The sequence below is a fragment of the Protopterus annectens genome, chromosome 9.part0 (genome assembly GCF_019279795.1).
Source record: "Protopterus annectens isolate FY-2018-M chromosome 9.part0, PAN1.0, whole genome shotgun sequence".
NCBI lineage: Eukaryota > Metazoa > Chordata > Ceratodontiformes > Protopteridae > Protopterus > Protopterus annectens.
This window is the reverse complement of record NC_056743.1, coordinates 1,895,165,634-1,895,186,016: the sequence shown is the minus strand read 5'-3', so window position 1 is coordinate 1,895,186,016 and position 20,383 is coordinate 1,895,165,634. Positions and strand designations below refer to the sequence as shown.

Below are 20,383 nucleotides of genomic sequence, written 5' to 3'. Positions count from 1 at the left end.
TAATTTATAAAGAAAAGATCTCTTTTACACATATGGTACTTACCTTTTGTCAGTGGCTACTCCAGGTAGGTACTTACCCTTTGTCAGTGGCTACTCCAGGTAACTGCTCCAGACTCCAGAGCCAGCTCTCAGGAAACTGAGTTCGGGAAGTAATGTCTTCTTCAGACAGGTAGGCATCATCTAGATCACCTGCGGTAAGTGAACAAGAGTAAAGGAAAGCAAACAGAAGGATTATATGTTTTGGTGATGATACTCCATGTTCTGGTCTCTTCTGTGCCAAGTCATTCATAGCAAATGAAAAACTGCTTCTGAGTTGGAATAGAAAAAGTACATTTCTACTAAACAGTTGCTAACTGCATGCAATTCTAGAGTCTACCTTGCAGAGTGCAAAGTGTACCCTTCTTGGGAGCTACGCATAAGGACAATATTTTAGTGGCTAATTGGACAGACACAACCCTGTCAGATTATCCTGGCAGACAGCAGCTCATGCTTGGCTTTCTCCAAAAGCTAAGCTCTTTCACTATACACTGGATGAAGGCACTTATGTCATGATATACTAAACACATACATTTCTGCCATTCTGCATTTGTTCACATACATTAACTTAAGGCAACTCAGACATACCACTCTGTACAGATGCAGACCTGCTAAAACAGACCTGATGTGCATCTGTCATACTACAGTGGCTGAACACACCGTGCCATAGCACATCACTTGGACATGGCTCTGTCATGGTACACCACCTACTGCTGACACTTTTAACTCACAAGGCACTCTTATACAAGCTACCACTATAAACCCAGGTTCATCGTGGTTCTCTCCCAAAGTAGCTTTGTTAGATTGTATTGTCTGACATCAGCTTTCCTCACACATACAGGAACATGTCAGAACTATGTTTACTGTATCATTACAAAATTACCATAGTAGCTTATCAGAATATTTTACCTGAAGGCCACTCGTGCATAATACACTGTACAGTCAGAGCTCTGTTATAATTTGCAAGCTGAAGACAGCACTCTGCTAAGCAACACACTTAGACATCTGTCACAGCAGCTATGTCCAGGTACACTGCATGAACACTCTGATGTCATAGTAAATAACCTGAAGACAGTTATGTCATGGCACACTGCATGAACACTCTGATGTATAAGTATATAACTTGAAGACAGTTATGTCATGGCACACTGCATGAACACTCTAATGTCAGTATATAACCTGAAGACAGTTATGTCATGGCACACTGCATGAACACTCTGATGTATAAGTATATAACTTGAAGACAGTTATGTCATGGCACACTGCATGAACACTCTAATGTCACAGTATATAACCTGAAGACAGTTATGTCATGGCACATTGCATGAACGCTACTTTCACGATTTAAAACCTGAAGACCATAATTCGCAGGGGGTGTGGGGCACAGCACCCCCACATGGAGATTGCATTGGGGCTTGCCCTCTGTAAAACACAGTGTGTGTTAATATATGTTTTAAGAGTAACCTCCGAGCATGTGCAAAGGTGCTCTGTTTATTGCTCTTACACAAGTGTTTGTTAAAGACTATTTGATTTAAGTAAGTGCCAGCACAAAGATTACTGGATGAAAGACTTCTTGCCCACAAGATCCTTTAGAGATAGAATTGGTTCAGCCACTTCAGCAGAAGCTCCCATCTAAGCAGATGTCCCACAGACTTCCAAAATAGTACCACTTCTTGTTTCCCCATCATTATAAACAAACTTTCTCTTGATCTTAACACCCTGACTTTAATGTTATATGCAGATGACATGATCATTTATAAATCCCTGAATATTGCACAGTCTCAGAGTTTGTATGTATAATTAGTAGGGGATGAGCCTCCCACATGGAGTTTGTATCAGGGCTTGCCCCTTGTAAAACACAGGGTATTATTTTGAAGAGTAACTTCAGAGCACGTGCAGAAGGTGTCAGTGTTTTGTAATTCAGCATTAATGCATTAGCCTTAAGCAGTCAAATAATGCAGAATTGACTATCGCCACTTATTTCATACATATATATCTATACATATGTATACAGATATATAGATATATAGATATATATGTGTGGATGTGTATTATGTATATACTTAATACGGATTCAGGCACCTAGGCAGAGAGACATTTCCCTGTGGTACATTTGACTGATGACACATGGCTGAAGTGACATTCAACTGCAGAGAAATATGTCTGTTTGCAAATTCCCTGTGGGCAAAGGGAAGCACACACTGCCATACTCACAGCTTTAATAACCAAATGCATGGCAGCAGAAGAAGTAATCAGTGTTGTGCTCAGTGTACAGCACATGCTTACGTAACTACAACATGTAGATGTGTGCTACAGCATGCAGGAAATCCTGCAGACTACTGTAGTCACATTTATGCTCCAGTATGCATTTTAGGTAATGTTCCCTAGACACTGTGAAGGGGGTAGTGGTCCACACACTCCAATTATAAAGGCCCTGCCCATTGTGCACTGCATTTTTACTGCCACTGACATGCCCTCTGGCCAGCCTGCTGCTGATACCTGCCATATTGCTTGCTGTCTCATGTTCACTTGGAGACCATGGACAATGTTTTCCCACTGTGCATTTGGTTATTAAAGTTGTGAGTATGGCAGTGTGTTCTTCCCTTTGCCCACAGGGAATTTGCAAACAGCCATATTTCTCTGCAGCTGAATGTCACTTCAGCCATGTGCCCCCAGTCAAATGTACCACAGGGAAATCTCTCACTGCCTAGGTGCCTGATCCTGAAGATTTGCTTGATTTGGGTCTATATTAGATCATGGAAACGGCAGAATTTCAAATGATCTAATATCGAACCCATATCGGGAATGCTGAAAACAGTGAAGCTGCACAAAATTGAATTCTTTCCTAGGAAAAGAATTTGGTTGGCCGTTGTTGTGGCTTCTCTGTTTTCAGTGATGCGGTGGAAAGTTATGGGTTGGGTTAAGGTAAGTGTGTGATTGTGTAGACATTCTGGTTAGGGTGCGGGTTGGGTGACTTAGGGTTAGGGTGTGGGTCAGGTAAGTGTACGACTGTGACAGAATTTCAGGTTAGGGGTGGGTTAAGTGAGATAAGGTTAGGGCACAGGTGAGGTGAGTGTGCGATAGTGAGAATTTGGGTTAGGGGTGGGTTAAGTGAGTTAGGGTTAGGGTGCGGGTCAGGTAAGTGTACGACTGTGACAGAATTTCAGGTTAGGGGTGGGTTAAGTGAGTTAGGGTTAGGGCGCAGGTGAGGTGAGTATGCGATAGTGACGGGCCTTAGGGTTAGGGTGTGAGTTAAGGTAAGTGGATAGATAGTAGTGTATGTGCACTGCAGTGTAGGGTTAGATGTAACTTTTAAATGTGCTTAACTTTTAACTTTAAATAATAACTTTTAAAAACGTTACTAGGAAAGGCTCACCCAGACTCTGCTACACTTTGCTGTGAAGGAAAGGTTAGTTTGATTTTTATTTGTTGTATTTTGTATTACTTTATTGCCTTTTTATATTTTGAATACTGTGATTTGTTTTCTTTACCTTGTGTTTTACTTTTGTAGTCTGCTTTTAACTGCATATTAAAACTTCAAAAGAGACCACAGCTCTTTCTATTGTGAGTCAGGCAGAAATTGTTTCTCACCCGCTCACCCTGTTACTATTCTGTTCTTAAATACCACTGTCTTTCTAGTTGCCTGTGTCTTATGTTAATTTGACCATATATCTCATTTCCTCTCTGCTTTCACTGGCTTGTGTGAATAAGCACAAAATTATCATTTTGTGAAATAACTCCCCTTCAACTATTTAAATTTAATGGCCATCCTACTGTATTCCAAAGTACCAGAATACAAAAGTGACCACCCCCTTTCAATCTATCTTGCTGTTTTAAAAATAGTGACTCCCCACTAAAACTTAACTTTTTAGACAGGTAAAACTTAAGTTACCTACTTTCGCATCTAACTTTTCTAGTGCACACTGCAGTGTTTAGAATGAACATTTTTTTTTCATCTTACTTTTAAGCATCCCTGTGACTAGCACTTGCTCTAATACCTGCTGGAAAGCACTAGGAAGCCTTAAACTAATACAAGCACTCAACTCTCCTTGTTAATAAGGAGAAATTAATTGTAGGCACTAAACAGCCTATAATTGCAAAGTAGCTTGCTAAGGTAAGGGAAAACAGCTTCTGTACTTTACAAAAAAGCACCAAACCAGGCATGTCCAAGGATCAGCTTCCCGTGATTTCTCCTGTCCACTTGGTGAATCAGGCATACTGGGACAATGCAGCAATTGTCTCACGTACACAGACAACCCTCTCCTGCTACTACCCAACACTACAACCTGTGAGAGATGCACTTACATAGCCAAACTGGAAGCAAAGCTCTCTCCACCCAAGATTGTGCTAGACAGTCAAGAGGAGAAGGTTAACAACCGCACTACACCTCAAGCAACACATATCCCTTCTAAACCCGCACCACCATCACCCACAAATAGCAACACTAAATCCACATTAGTGGAGGCTCTTAACTGTAACCTGCCCAAGAAACAAGGACCTCCAAAGCTGAAATGCAAACAAACACCAATCACAACCAAAGTGTCACATAGCTCGCAACACCAGTGTGCCACCCAGCAACAGCCCCTAAGGCAAGAGCATGTACCTAACACTTTAGTCATAGGTGACTCTATAGTCAGGCACACTGATGTCCCACTCACCAGGCTGAACAAAGAGAAAACTACAGTCAGCTGCCTGTCAGGTGCCAGGATCCGCCACATAACATATGCACTCAAGTCACTCCACAACAAGTACAAATATGACTCTGTTATTGTCCATGTTGGAGTGAATGACTTGAGACGTACCTCCCTGGATTACATGAAAAGAGACATGGAAGAGCTCTCGGATCATGTGGCCCAGGCAGGTATGACCCTAGCCTTGAGTAGCATCCTGCCTTCACTCAGAATGATACCACAATATAAGGACAAAATGATTAACATCAACAATTGGCTAAGCTTCTGGTGTCATTCAAAGGGGATCCAGTATCTGTCTGCCTGGGATGACATGATCGACAGACCACAATGCTTTGCCAGAGATGGTCTACACCTGTCGCCCCTGGGATTCAGGTTACTGGCTAAGGCTCTTGCCATCCCTATAGTGCCTTTTTTAGGCAAAGTTCAAAGGACAAAACCACCACTGTAACAGGTACAAGCATGCAAAATCTGAAGGTAATGCTACTCAATGCTAGAAGTCTAAACCTCAAAATACACTCTCTTGAGGCACTCCTAAAAATGGAGAATATCAATATCTGTGCAGTAACTGAGACCTGGTTCAAGGCTTCAGAGAGCACCCCTGCAATACCAGACTACAACTCTTAGCACACTTTTTGGCCACCAAACCAGGATCGAAACACTGAAGGTGGAGGAGTGTCCATATTCACCAAGAATAATCACACCACCAGGCTAGTTGCCCAACACAATGAGTCTGAAATTCTCCAGGTGCAACTAACACTAGGTAAGACTGCAATCCAAATTGTAGCTTGCTACAAATCCCCCACCATGCCCCAAGGTTCTCACTACAACTTTCTAAACATACTGGAAAATATTAAAATACAACCAAACACCCTAATACTGGGTGACTTCAACTACCCTGCCATTAATTGGGAAAACTACTCGTGTACCAACACCTTTGCTCAACGGTTCTTGGAATTCATAAATTCCAATGCCCTGGATCAACTAATCCATTGTCCCACCAGGGTCTCCAATATCCTAGACCTGGTCATTACCAGCATGGGTAATCGATGGTCCACACCTATGGTCACCCACTTGTTGGTCAGGTCAGACCATAAGCTAATCACCCTTAACATCCACATCCCACCCCCACCCCCCCCCAGTAAGGAAATCTCCATAAAAAACTTCTCCAAAGCCAACTTCATGCTACTCATGTCAGAAGTGACAAACGTCATGACACCCATGCAGATGGGAACTGAAGGTTTGACTGCTGAGTCCTACACTAAGGCACTGTACAAGCACATCCACTCATGCATGAATTGTGCCATCCCAAATAGAACTAAGATGCTCTCCTCCAAAAAAAGAAAGCCAATCTGGTGGTCCCCTGCCATAAACAAACTTAACAACAAAAGGAAAAAAACTGTTACAGAAAAGAGGAAAATCCCAGGATGCAAAAATCTCCCTTACCAGCCTCAGTAAGAAGCTGAGATCCCTCATAAAATCCTCCAAAGCCAGTTACGTAAATAAAATTGCCAAAGATTCCAAAGACAACCAGAAGGCATTCTATAACTATGTCAAGAATCTAAATGGCAATGCTCTGATCTGCTCTGAGCTAAAACAGAATGGCATTAAATATACTTATCCCAAGGATATTGCCAATATCCTGGAAGATCGATTCAGTGCCAACTTCACCCCCCTCTCACCCCTAAATGGCCCATCTCAATACCGGAAGATTGCCAAATTCCGGTAATAACGTCCAGACAGGTAAAAAAATGCACTCTCCAAATCTAAGAATACAGCATCCATGGGACCAAATGACATCCTGGGCTGTGTACTACATGAACTACAAAATGAACTGGCACCTCACCTAAGTGTCATGTTTAATCATAGCCTCACATCAGGCTTTGTGCCCACTGAGTGGTGCACAGTTACAGTTATCGCACTCCACAAGGGGGATCCACCTTGGATCCCTGGAACTATTGCCCCATCAGTCTGACGAGCCTGATGTGCAAGGCCATGGACTGTATTAACATGGAACTTATAAACAAAGACATTGGCAACCTTCAAATGCTGGACCCCACCCAGTTTGGGTTCGTGAAGGGCCAATCTTGTCTCCTGAAACTGATTGACTTCTTCGAATCAGTCTCCAGAGCCATGGACGAGGGTAAGGCAGTCCACACAGCCTATCTGGACCTCGCCAAACCCTTTGACACCATCCCCCCACTCCAGAATCATAGATAAACTTACTAAGCTGGGCATTAATTCCCTACATCACTTGATGGGTTGTCAACTGCCTTACTGACAGAACTCACACTGTAAAAGTAGCTGACTCCAAATCCAGCTCCAGACAAGTGACAAGTGGAGTACCTCAGGGTTCAGTCCTGGGACCACTCTTGTTTGGCATCTAATTCTCTGAAGTACAGGCCAATACTAAGGGACTCTGGCTAACAAAGTTCGCAGATGACTGCAAACTGGGAGCCATTATTTAATCTCCAAATGATGTGGGTACTCTACAAAAGGGCCTTACAGAAACAGATGCTTGGTGCCAGAGCCATGGGCTCAAGTTCAGTGCCAAGAAATGTATAGTTATCCCCTTTGGGAATAAACATGTACCCATGAATTACCACATAGGTGCCAGTACACTAAACACCAGTGTGATAAGATACTTAGGGACACAGGTGGACCGTGGTCTCACCTTCGATAACCACATCGCCACAACAGTCAGGAAATCCTTCTATGTGGCACACCTCATCACTAAGGGCTTTTCATTCAGAAAAAAGGAGGTCATTGCCCCACTGTACTCATCCCTCATTAGACCCATTATAGAATACAATGCCCCATTTGGTATGTACCTCTCAAGACACCTGCAACAACTGGAAAAGCCACAGGAATACCTCAATAAAAGAATCACAGACCTAAAGCAGATGTCCTATGCTGACCGCCTTAAAAAACTCCAGCTATACTCTGTTGCATATCGTCTACTCAGAGGCGATCACTGCTTAACATACAAGGCCATGTCAAACCCAGAGCTGTTGGACATGCGACTCAAAGAAATCCCAATCCCTCAGAGCCACACACTCCAGGGATCTAAACCTTGTTATCACAATAAACAAAACACGCTGGAGGGATAGGTTCCTGACCCAGAGACTCCCCAGACTCTGGAATAGACTGCCCATACATGTCAAGCAGAGTGCCTCTTTGGCCCTCTTCAAAAGGAACCTTGACGATTGGATGGGAGAAAGGAAATTCACCCCAGGGATCACATTGGTCGCCTTGCAAGACAGGGGTCCAGGAAGTAAATATTGTGGGAAGAAATAGCCAGGGAATTGTTATGGTTAGGCTTATATAGGCCCTAGGGCTGATAGCCTAGTACCAACCTATGAACCTATGTATGTGTGTGGATTGCTGCTTTTTAGTGTGCTTGTGGTGTGTGTGTGTGTTTCGCGGAACAGCAAATTTATTCCCTGGGAAAAAATTCCCTGTTTTGAGGTTTTGATATTGTTAGGGTTCGGGTTTTGCAGTTCGATGTTATGGCATTTGACAATGAGCCATTTCGATGATCTGATACAGACCCACTTCATTTAATAGACAAAGACAGATATATCAAGATCAATGAGAGAAATAGACTGCAGAAGGTTAATAAAAACCCAGAAAGTCAGAAGTCTGATAAAACAAATGAACACAGTAATTAGGACTGTCCATAGAGACCCATGTGATATAACAGAAGTAAACAGAATATATTACTGTGCTGCTAAAATAATAACTGATAAAGTTCTACCACAGGAACACAGGATAGTGAGGGAAAGGGGGGGGCGAAACTGAATACCATCATGGAAATACTGAATAGAGAAAACTATAAAGCAGCTAAGACAAGAAGTGTCATTGTTAGAAGATTATAGTAGAGGGAACAGATCAACAAAAATATTAAGAAAGATAGATGTGATAAATGCAATGCGCAGTATTAGAACAGACCAGGATCTGTTATGCACTATTGGAGATAACAAACTAGAAATTTCAAAACAGGAGGAAAGACTTAGAAGATATGGAGATAAATATAAGGGAAAAGCACAAAATAAGCAATTTATTGATGATCCAAAAAAGTTTTATAGAGAATTGGGAAATAAAGTAAGAAGAGTTGAAAGACTGCCATAAAAGAGGAAGTAGATACATTTTGGAGAAGTATCTATGAAGATCCTGTGGAACATAACAAAGCTGCTAAATAGATAGAAGAAGTGAAAGAAAGAATAAAAAGTTTAACAGTACAGGATATGAGATGGGATGAAATAACAGCTAGAGAGATTGAAATAAAGTTGAGAAAAGCCTCTAACATGAAAACCCCAGGCCCAGATGCAATACCTAACTTTTGGCTTAAAGTATTAACTTCTTTGCACAAAGATTTAGCCATGAGTAAGAACTATTTATATGCACATCCCAAACACACACCACACTGGTTAACAACAGGAAAAACATTGCTCCTACTTAAGAGTGAACCATAAAATTATAGACCAATAACTTGTCTTCCGACAACGTAAAAATTATACATGGGAATTGACGCCGACAGAGTTTATAGTCATTTAGAAGAAAACTCAATTATGGCAGTAGAACAAAAGAGCAATAAAAGAAAGTCATATGGAACAAAGGATCATTTGTTGTTAAACAAAGTTATAGCGGAGAACTGTAAGAAGGGGAAGAATCTAACTATGGCGTGGATTGACTACAACAAAGCATTTGATAATATCCCACATTCATGGATAAAAATAGTGCTTAAAAATGTATTAGATACATCTTACACTGATTGACTACATTACAGTAACCATGAAACAGTAAAACACAAACCAAACTGTGAAAAAGATCAGTGGTAAACCAGTAGACCAAAAATCCAGAAGTGTTGTTGAAAAAATTTATTTATTGTGAGCGCTTTCATGCACTGAACTTCCGTGCACTTCCTCAGACAAATAACTCAAACAACACTGAAACCATTTATCCAATCCGTTCATGATAAAAATGAATTAGTATCAATTACTTTACTTTTTTAATTAAAATTTAAAGCTACCCACATTAAGAATAGTCCTAGGGTTAACTTTAAAGAAAAAAGAAGAATTAAAACGGATACAATAATAGCCAGCTACAACCATAAAATAGACCTATTTGGAATAAAATATACTTGAGAATATACTAATATATGAAAAAATATGTAAAATAAATAAATAAATAAAGCTTTTAGCTTAAGTAAACTCTTAACAGAACATAGATCGTTAATGGCAACTTAAAACTAATGTATATGTTCATCCTGGCATTAACGATCTATGTTCTGTTAAGAGTTTACTTAAGCTAAAAGCTTTATTTATTTATTTATTTTACATATTTTTTCATATATTAGTATATTCTCAAGTATATTTTATTCCAAATAGATCTATTTTATGGTTTTAGCTGGCTATTATTGTATCCGTTTTAATTCTTCTTTTTTCTTTAAAGTTAACTCTAGGACTATTCTTAATGTGGGTAGCTTTCAATTTTAATTAAAAAAGTAACGTAATTGATACTAATTCATTTTTATCATGAACGGATTGGATAAATGGTTTCAGTGTTGTTTGAGTTATTTGTCTGAGGAAGTGCACCGAAGTTCAGTGCATGAAAGCGCTCACAATAAATACATTTTTTTCAACAACACTTCTGAATTTTTGGTCTACTGGTTTACCACTGATCTTTTTCGTAGTTTGGTTTGTGTTTTCCTCGTTTTTGATGGCCGACAATTGTGGCAATCAGCAGTCCTAATCCATGTTTACTCTGAGTCCAAACAGTCCCGGTGTCTCGAACCGTGATGTGGACTCTATGGGAAACCTAACAGCCTTGATTCAACAACTGACCCAGAGGGTTGACGACTTGGCGAGGAGAATGTCCGACCAAAGGAAAGAATTTCAACCAGTGGTACGACCTAGGACAGGGATTGTTTTCAATACTTGAGTAGCCCCTGAACCTGGTACGAATAGCCCGGTTTCTGCTTCAGCTCATAATTTAACAGGCAATACAAGATTGGCGTTGGCAGAAACCATTGACAATAACAGCAACCGACAGCGGATTCTTCCACCAACAGTTGAATCTAATAACAACCATAATTTTACAGGTAGTCACGGTAATATTCTACCTAACTTAGGTGAGTTTATGAACATGCCTAATATTGCTTTTTCAATGGATTCTGTGACTGTCTCTACAATTAATAGCTCTCAAGACAATTTACTTAACATTGTTACGAGATTGAAACAGTTCGACAATATACTACTTAAATATAAAAAACTGCAAGTCGAAGTATTATATTTTCAGGAATGTACAAGATTAAAAATTGTTCCAAACGGTCTACACCAATGGAAATATCCATCAGGTGTAGTTAAAAACTATGATTTCCATTTACAACTCGTGGAATTATTCAACAAGCAAGGTCTTGAGTTGTTGGGGTTACTTATCAATCAGTATAACGGGCAAATGATTGAGTTAAAAAATCAATTAGACTTACTGGATAAAGATATTTTATCAGATCCTGACTTTGCACGTTATGAATACGATTATAAGAGAATCTTTTCAAGCATTGATTCACTTTTAACCAAAATTACTGATACCAAAAAGCGTAAGATTAACCGAGACAGGCTGGCTTATGCATGCCAGCAAGCAAAGCAAAGCTTAGACGCATTGATGGTAATCCCAATACTCCTATGGCCTCGGTTTCCATGGCAACAGACAACAGCGATGATGCTGACGCAGATGACATCACGCAATCACCTGAAATGCGTAACTCTGCCCAAAATGGTGGTAACAGTTCTGAAGTTAGGCAGAGTGAATGCATTTCCAAACAACAACAACAGCAACAGCAAAACGGTCAACACAGCGCATTAAATGGGAAGCAGGGTTTTTACAACAGAAACACCAATTCCAACAAAGTGAAGTCAGGTTGGAATTACCGTCCACAATGCAAGAAGAACAACAATCGGTGCAGGAAATAAATGCTGTGAGTCAACCAAAACTTTTGGTTGTGTTGACCAGCACTAGTGGTGACTTTAATGTTTATAATTTTTCTTCTTTAAGTATACCACAGGATCTAGTTGAATTACTGTCAAAAGGTTTTAATTTTGTTCCTTGCTCTAAGCCCGACTTAGGTCAAGTTCTTTGTGATCTCAAATTATATGTATGCAAATTGAATTTAAATGTGATGTTCAAAAATACAAACAGTGCATTTTCAAACCAGCGAGTAGCTAGCACATTCAATCCCCCTATTGATAATACTTTGGTACTTTTTGAGAAAATGTCTGAAATTTATTTTAGTGATGTAGTGGGTAATTATCACTGCTACAAGAACAGACATACTGGTAACATTACACAAATTGAAAGGGATCTTATCGAATATATCAGAGTTCATAAAATTCAAGTCATGAAGCCCGATAAAGGTGGTGGAGCTATTTTTATGAATGAATCTGATTATGACAATAAGATGTATGAAATGTTGTCAAGTTCAAATTACATTAAGGTGTGTCTAAATGAGCTCAATCAAGCTCAACAAAAAATCAAAAACATTTTGAGTGACCTTTTCATCGAAGCTAGTATTACTTTAGATACATATCATTATTTGACCATGCCAGCGCCTCTTACTCCTGTTATATTTGGGGTTCCCAAATTACATAAAAATATTAATAACCCTCCATTCAGGCCTATTATTGATGGATGGAAATCCATCACTTATGCATGTGCAAAATGGGTCGACACTAAATTAAAAGAAGCATTGATATCAGAGTCCCAGATATGCCGAGACTCGTGGCATGTGCTATAACATTTAAACGACATTCCCTTTGACACATCTTATGGATTTTTAACAATAGATGTCCGGGATTTGTACACCGTTATTCCACAGGGTTTAGGCAGGAATGGGTAAGAGATTTCATGTTATACAAACAATTCCCAGGCCATGACATTGATTTAACTATTACTTTGTTAGACATTGTGCTAAGTAACAATTATTTTATGTTTAAAAGAGAATTGTTCCTACAAAAATCAGGTGTCGCAATGGGCTCCCCATGTGGAGGGAGCTTCGCCAATTGCGTCATGGCATTCTGGGAGCGTACCTTTCTGTTCCCACTTCCCTGGTTCAACTATATCGTCATTTGGTATACACGTTACCAAGACGATATCTTTATCATCACGAAAGGGAGCCAAGAAGATGCCAAGAAATTAGTTGAAATAATGGGTTCATTTACATCTTTTCTTGATTTCACTTTTCAATATAGCGAAAAAGGTATTAATTTCCTGGACATTTATTTGGATAAAGATCTGACACATAACAGATATAGAACTAAGATATATAGGAAGCCACTTTATAGTAATGCCTTTCTACATTTTACCAGCAAGCACCCATTTTTCCAGAAAAAGGGTGTTGTAAAAGGCCAATTAGTTAGAGCTTCCAGGATGTGTTCCAGTGATGATGACTTTGAACATGAATTTAATTTATTAACAGAAATGTTTTTGAATAGAGGATATCCCTCTATGTTAATAAATATTTTAATCAAGGAAGTTATGTATAAGAGGTCAGTTGGTTTATTAGGACCCATTCTGACCAAAGGTGGCTGCTAGATTTGAAAAAAATGACATCAACTGAATCTTCTATTAAAGTTAATAGTAATTTTAGTACTAGTATAGTGACCCAGTTTAACGACATATCTTTTCAACTTAGAGAAATTTTAAACAACAATCGGGGGCTTATTATACAAGATCAGGCACTCAATACAATTTTAGGTCCAAGACCATTGGTGGTATTTAAGAAGGCACTGTCGTTAAAAACACTACTCGAAGTGCCATACAAACATTATAAACCCAACAGAGGCATGTATAAATGTGGGCATTGTAATTACTGCAAGTTTATCCAAACAGGGTGTTCATTACTCATTAGGGGTGTGAAATATTACATTCAAGATAAATTTAATTGTGAAAGCCATGGCGTAATATATTTAGCTTTATGCCAATCATGCCCAGTGTTTTATCTGGGCAAAACCGAGTGTCAATTAAAGCAGTGCATATATGAACACATTTATGCGATATCTAAAGGTACACCAACCAACGCTCTGGCAAGACACATTAATGAATATAACACCCATGTTTTTAAATTTACAGTGATCCAACAAGTTTGTAGGAACCCAAGGGGAGGTCCTTGGCATTTAAAACTAGAGGAACAAGAGTTGTTGTGGCAACTTAAAACTAATGCATATGTTCATCCTGGCATTAACGATCTATGTTCTGTTAAGTGTTTACTTAAGCTAAAAGCTTTATTTATTTATTTATTTTACGTATTTTTTCATATATTAGTATATTCTCAAGTATATTTTATTCCAAATAGATCTATTTTATGGTTGTAGCTGGCTATTACTGTATCCGTTTTAATTCTTTGTTTTTCTCTAAAGTTAACCCTAGGACTATTCTTAATGTGGGTAGCTTTCAATTTTAATTAAAAAAGTAAAGTAATTGATACTAATTAATTTTTATCATAAACAGATTGGATAAATGGTTTCAGTGTTGTTTGAGTTATTTGTCTGAGGAAGTGCACGGAAATTCAGTGCATGAAAGCGCTCACAATAAACACATTTTTTCAACAACACTTCTGGATTTTTGGTCTACTGGTTTACCACTGATCTTTTTCGAACCATGAAACAGTGGCAGACTACTTTGTAATTAAGCCATGTTTAAGGACAGATTATTATCCCTGGGATAAAAATTCAAAGGGGGATATTCCAGGGTGACTCCCTGTCACTGTTGCTATTCTGCCTTGCCATTAACCCATTAAGCTGTTTACTTAACAGCTTAGGCCATGGCTACAATTTGGTCCCTAGAAAACAACAAAGTCTAATGACTTTTCATCTTCTCTTTGTCGATGATTTAAAACTGTATAGCTCATCAAATGAGGAACTGAAAGCACAGCTGCAGGTTGCCAAAACTTTTTCAGATGATATTGGAATGTCATTTGGTCTTGATAAATGTGCAAAAGCAACCTTTAAAAAAGGAAAACTGCAGCACCAGGTAAACATCAGTTTGGGACAAGAATGTGATATAAAAGAACTTGAGCAAGAGGGAGTGTATAAATACTTGGGAATTGATGAAGGATCAGCAATAAAACATCAACAAATGCAAATAAAACTCAGTAAGGAGTGCTTTAGAAGACTTAAATTAATGCTGAAAACAGCACTGACATCTAGGAACAAGATCCAAGCTATAAATCAATTTGCTCTTCCTGTCCTAACTTACAGTTTTGGAGTGATTGACTGGCCCCAAAAAGTGTTGGATAGATTGGATATTAAAACAAGAAGGTTGCTTCATTCTCACCAAATGATTTATAAAACCCAGTGTATACCAAGATTATATATTCCCTGTTCCAAAGGAGGAATGGGCCTCCTTGAAATTGATTACATGTATAGAGCTGCAATTGTTGGACTCTGCACATATCAACTGACCTCACAAGATCCAAAAGTAGTGAAAGTTTTGAAACATGAGGAGAATAAATCTAAGACGACATCTCTGCTTAATTTAGCAGAAACATATCAATGTCAAGCAGGAATTGAAATCAAACCAGAAGTGGATAAAAAACAGGCAGCAACTGAATGTGCCAAAAAACAAAAGAAAGAATATAAGGTGAAGGACCAAATGAGAAGGCAAGAAATGTGGAAAAAACATAAATATAGTTGCAAGTATAGAAAACTTCTTGAAGAGCCTCATGTTGATCAAGAACAGATGCAGAAATGATTAAGGAGAGGTGAATTCAAACCAAGAAATGAAAGGTTAATATTGGCAGCCCAAGATAGTGGGCTACATACACACTGGTTTACAAAGTCCATTGAACATGTGGGAGAAACAGACAAATGTAGGTTTTGTGAAACCAAATTAGAAATAGTCACACACCTTGTTGCTGGTTGTGACGCACTAACTTGCAGAGGGATTGTACACTGAAAGGCATAATAATGTGGCAAGACTGTTACAGTGGAGGTTGTGCAAACATTATGGTATCAAAGTGGCTAACAAACACTGGAAACATGAGCCACAAAGTATCATAGAAAATGATGAAGTTTATATCACATGGCATCACCCAATACCAACAGTTCAAAAGATAGATGCTAGAAAACCAGATATAGTGGTCCAAGAAAAGAAGACAAAAGTAGCATTGATCATTGAAATCACCACACCCACTGACTACAGTGTCTTGTGTAGAGAGAGACAAAAAGTCATAAAATATGTGGATCTGCAGGCAGAAACGAGAGTCAGGTGGAAGAAAGATACCCAGACAGTTCCAACAGTAGTAGGAGCAATGGGTTTTATAAAAAATAATTTACAATCTTATTTATATATGTTACCATTTCATGTAACACCATATGAATGGTAGAAGGAGGCATTACTGGGCACATCGCGGGTGCTGCGAAGAGCACTTTTGGCTGACATCAAAGAGTGAAACAATACTAATTTCATGAACTTTAATCGTACTTTGACTTAGGAATGGGGTCCATTCCTGTCTTGGTATTAGAAACCCAAAAGACTTGGAGAAATTAAAAAGCACACACAAACACACACACCACACACACACACACACACACACACACACACACACACACACACACACACACACACACACACACCCACACACCCACATGATGTAAATGTATATACATATAAGCGATCAGGTGTAAGCATGTACAGCTGCGTATAATACAAACATGCTTACAGGTCAATAATACAAACACATATATGTACAAATATTTCATATGCATAATTGCTTGCATTGTACAAATGAACAGATGCTGGTAGTGTATGAGAATATAAGGGCTGTAAACATCCATATGTCACACTAGTGTAAACATCTATAGGTGATATTACGATAACTACGTAGTGATGCTTGATGTGTAAACATCTATATGTCACACTAGTGTAAACATCTACATGTGATAGTACGATAACTACGTAGTGGTGCTTGATGTGTAAACATCCATATGTCACACTAGTGTAAACATCTACATGTGATATTACGATAACTACGTAGTGATGCTTGATGTGTAAACATCTATATGTCACACTAGTGTAAACATCTACATGTGATAGTACGATAACTACGTAGTGATGCTTGATGTGTAAACATCCATATCTCACACTAGTGTAAACATCTACATGTGATAGTATGATAACTACGTAGTGGTGCTTGATGTGTAAACATCCATATGTCACACTAGTGTAAACATCTACATGTGATAGTACGATAACTACGTAGTGGTGCTTGATGTGTAAACATCCATATGTCACACTAGTGTAAACATCTACATGTGATAGTACGATAACTATGTAGTGATGCTTGATGTGTAAACATCTATATGTCTCAGCAGTGTTAACATGCATAACAGTTAATAGTTCCAGCATGCATACGTACCAGCAATTGGCGTGCCTGTTATAAATCCGAGCATATATGAATGGAAAATGTCTGGTCACCTGGACTTTTTCCATTAATATATACAATAAAAAACATATACTTTTATTTCATTTTAAAAATAAGCTCACAAAACAGGAGACCAAAACGAATGACAGAGATGGCACAGAGAAAAATAAAAGGATAATAATGTACATTTTACAAAATTCATTAAACATATACCTGATTATCCTTTTAATTTCTCTGTCCCATCTCTCCTCTATGGTAAAAGCCTCCCAGTTTCTTTCTATTTCTCTCTTGTTTTTTTTTTTTAGTTTAAAAAAAAAGCCTATTGAAAGATTCCTTTCTCTGTCACTTCTTCACGCAGCACTGGTGCACTGCAAAACTGTAGGAACGCAAGTCCAATACACATGGACAGTGCATCAGCAATGCCCCAGGATATCACGGGAAAAGCAGAAGGCAACCACCATCCCATTATACAAAGATATTATTTAAGAAAAGCAATTCATTTTTTTCTAAAATAATGCCATTGTATAATAGCAATGACAGACTCTGTTGTGTGGTATATTGAAGATTTACCTACGGCTGCCTTTGTTTACTCACTTGGGCTTCACCCTGGTAATTAAACCACACAAACCATAGGTAAATCTTCAATATACTGCACCCACATCATTGGTTATTGCTATAGTAATATAAATGGATAGATGTCAGTAGTAAAAGCATGCATAACTGGTAGTAACATATAAATGGACAGATGTCAGTAATATAAGCATGCTAAAATGGTAATGATGTATAAATGGACAGATTTCCGTAGCATAACAAAGTTTTGTTGCTGTAAACAAGCATAGGTCACAGTCATGTAAACACGCATAGCAGTTATTAGTACAAATATGCATACATGTGAGCACCATAAGTGCTACTACTATAAACATGTGTTGATGCAAAGAACATGAACATGTAGAGGTAGTGGCAAGATAAACATACCTTCACTGATAGTGGAAGGAAATCGCAAAAAAGGCTGAAATAAATGGAATAAAAATCAAAGAATCCCAAAATCCTAATTAATTAAAACTTCTATGACCTCACCAGAGTACAGATATTTAATTAAGATGAAAGTCAGAAAGAAGTCCCTGACACTGTCGGATAGAATGTTTTGTTTTGTGGTTTCTATGGCTTTGGTATGCTGGTCCCTATAATAGTGGCTCCTATAAACTGGTTTAGTGGTTAATAATATGCAGATATATAGAACTGCTACTAATGTAAAGGTGTTTAGACATCAGCAGGATAGCTGTATATATTCACCCATAGCACCAGAAGGTACATGCACAAATATGACAGATTGTACTGGAGTACTACCCCTGCAGCTTTACATTGTTTGGAATAAAACTGCTGAAACTGTGGGGATGCAAGGCCCTAAATGTTATCAAAATGTATAAGATACCTGCAGAATGAAACATGTGACAGCAAATGACACTTACTTCTTGCAACTACTAATGCTTCAAATTGCATGGTTGCTGCAGTTTTCTCTTTGGCTGCAACTAGCTTTTCAAATTTGGAACCCCTGATAAAATTGCAGCAGTCAAGGAATGCATCCACACATGTCTTCCCATCAGAAATATATTCTGCTCTCTGCTCACAAGAATGGCCCATAGGGTTTTCATGCATCCCATCTTCACAGCACTTCTTCAGCTGACGGTTATGCTGGTACTTTTTTGCTAGATGGTAAAAAAATAAAGTTAATTTCTGTATTAGGCCAAGTGATAGCTTTCATCATTCAAATGACTTCTTTTGTGTGTGATGACTTTACGTCTTTAGTTTGTGATATGACAGTACTAGATTCCTTTAGTCTGGCATGTAATTAGATATTCCATTATTTTCATAATGTCCTAATTATTGTAATTTCTCTTTAGTTTCACAACTGACCAGACAGAGGTGCTATATATGGCTTTGCAAGTATGCTAGAGTCCAGCAGGTGTTCCCATGTAGATTCCATGTGCACTGGTGATTGAACCATAGCAGTGTTCACCAGCGATACTGTATATACCTCTACCAGAGCCCAATATTTGTTACCATGGAGACTGTGTACCCAATAATTTTCTAACTAGCTCTAGCACTAATCACCTGTGGCACTGTGCATGGTAGTACCAGATACAAGAAACTGTTAAAGGGCAGACTGCATGCTTGCTGTTCATGACCAGAAAAAAAAAGATCTTCATCCCTTAGACACCTTGAAATAATTCTTTGGCTGGAATGACAGTGTTATTCAGTACGCACTATTGCACTGCCAGGCAGTATAAATAGCATAGCAGAACCACCAGAAAGAGAGCTGGAGTAATAATACTGTTGCAGCTGTCTGAAGAAGAGTATCTGAAACAGTATTAACTCTATAATGGTTTTGGAGTAGTGCTAATGTTACAAGTACACTATGGATTCATTTAGACAAGTGCTACTGTTGCAACTACTTGATAAAATAGAGAGTAGAGCAGAACTAGTCTTGTAACTACCTGTACTGCTGTTGTAACTAGCTGTACTAGTGGTGCAACTAACTTTACTAGTGATGTAAGTACTTGCATTAGTGATGTAACTATCTCTGCTAGTGTTGTAACTAGCTGTACTAGTGGTGCAACTACCTGTACTTATAATGCAACTACCTTTACTAGTGATGTAACTACATGTACTAGTGGTGTAACAACCTCTACTTGTGTTGTAACTAGATGTACTAGTGGTGCAAGTACCTGTACTTATGGTAAAACTACCTTTACCAGGGATGTAACATATACTAATGGCGTAACTATCTCTACTAGTGTAGTAACTACCTGTACTAGTGGTGCAATTACCCGTACTAAAGGTGTAACTACCTGTACTAGTGATGCACTAATCATACTACTGGTGTAACTACCTTTAATAGTGATGTAGCCATCTGTGCTACTACTGTAACTACATTTACTAGTGGAGTAACTACTTCTACTAGTGTTGTAACTACCTATAGTAATGATGTAATACCTGTACTAATGGTGTAACTAGATGTATTAGTGGTGTAAATACCTGTAATAGTGGTGTAACTGCCTGTAGTACTGTTGCAATGCCACATACTAGTGTTGTAACTAGTACACATAACAGACTTTGGGACAGTAGTGTTATTTTGCCTAAGTAAATAATGTTTGAAGTGTAGTGCTGAACTAGTGTTGTTATTACCCCATTTGTGGCAGTACTACTGGTGCAACTATATGGCAGTGCAGCATTTGGA

General features: G+C 38.6%; 1 protein-coding gene across 1 annotated transcript in view; it reads right to left on the bottom strand.

Annotated features, from left to right (window-relative positions):
• LOC122810818 (complement C3-like) overlaps window positions 1-20,383 on the bottom strand; it is a 1,708,896-nt gene that overhangs the window by 906,898 nt on the left and 781,615 nt on the right. The window contains exons 17-18 of the mRNA XM_044082377.1: window positions 18,615-18,851; window positions 78-189 (exon numbers count right to left, since the gene is read on the bottom strand). Of these exons, the coding sequence (XP_043938312.1) occupies window positions 78-189; window positions 18,615-18,851 (349 nt within the window). The remainder of the gene's footprint in view (window positions 1-77; window positions 190-18,614; window positions 18,852-20,383) is intronic.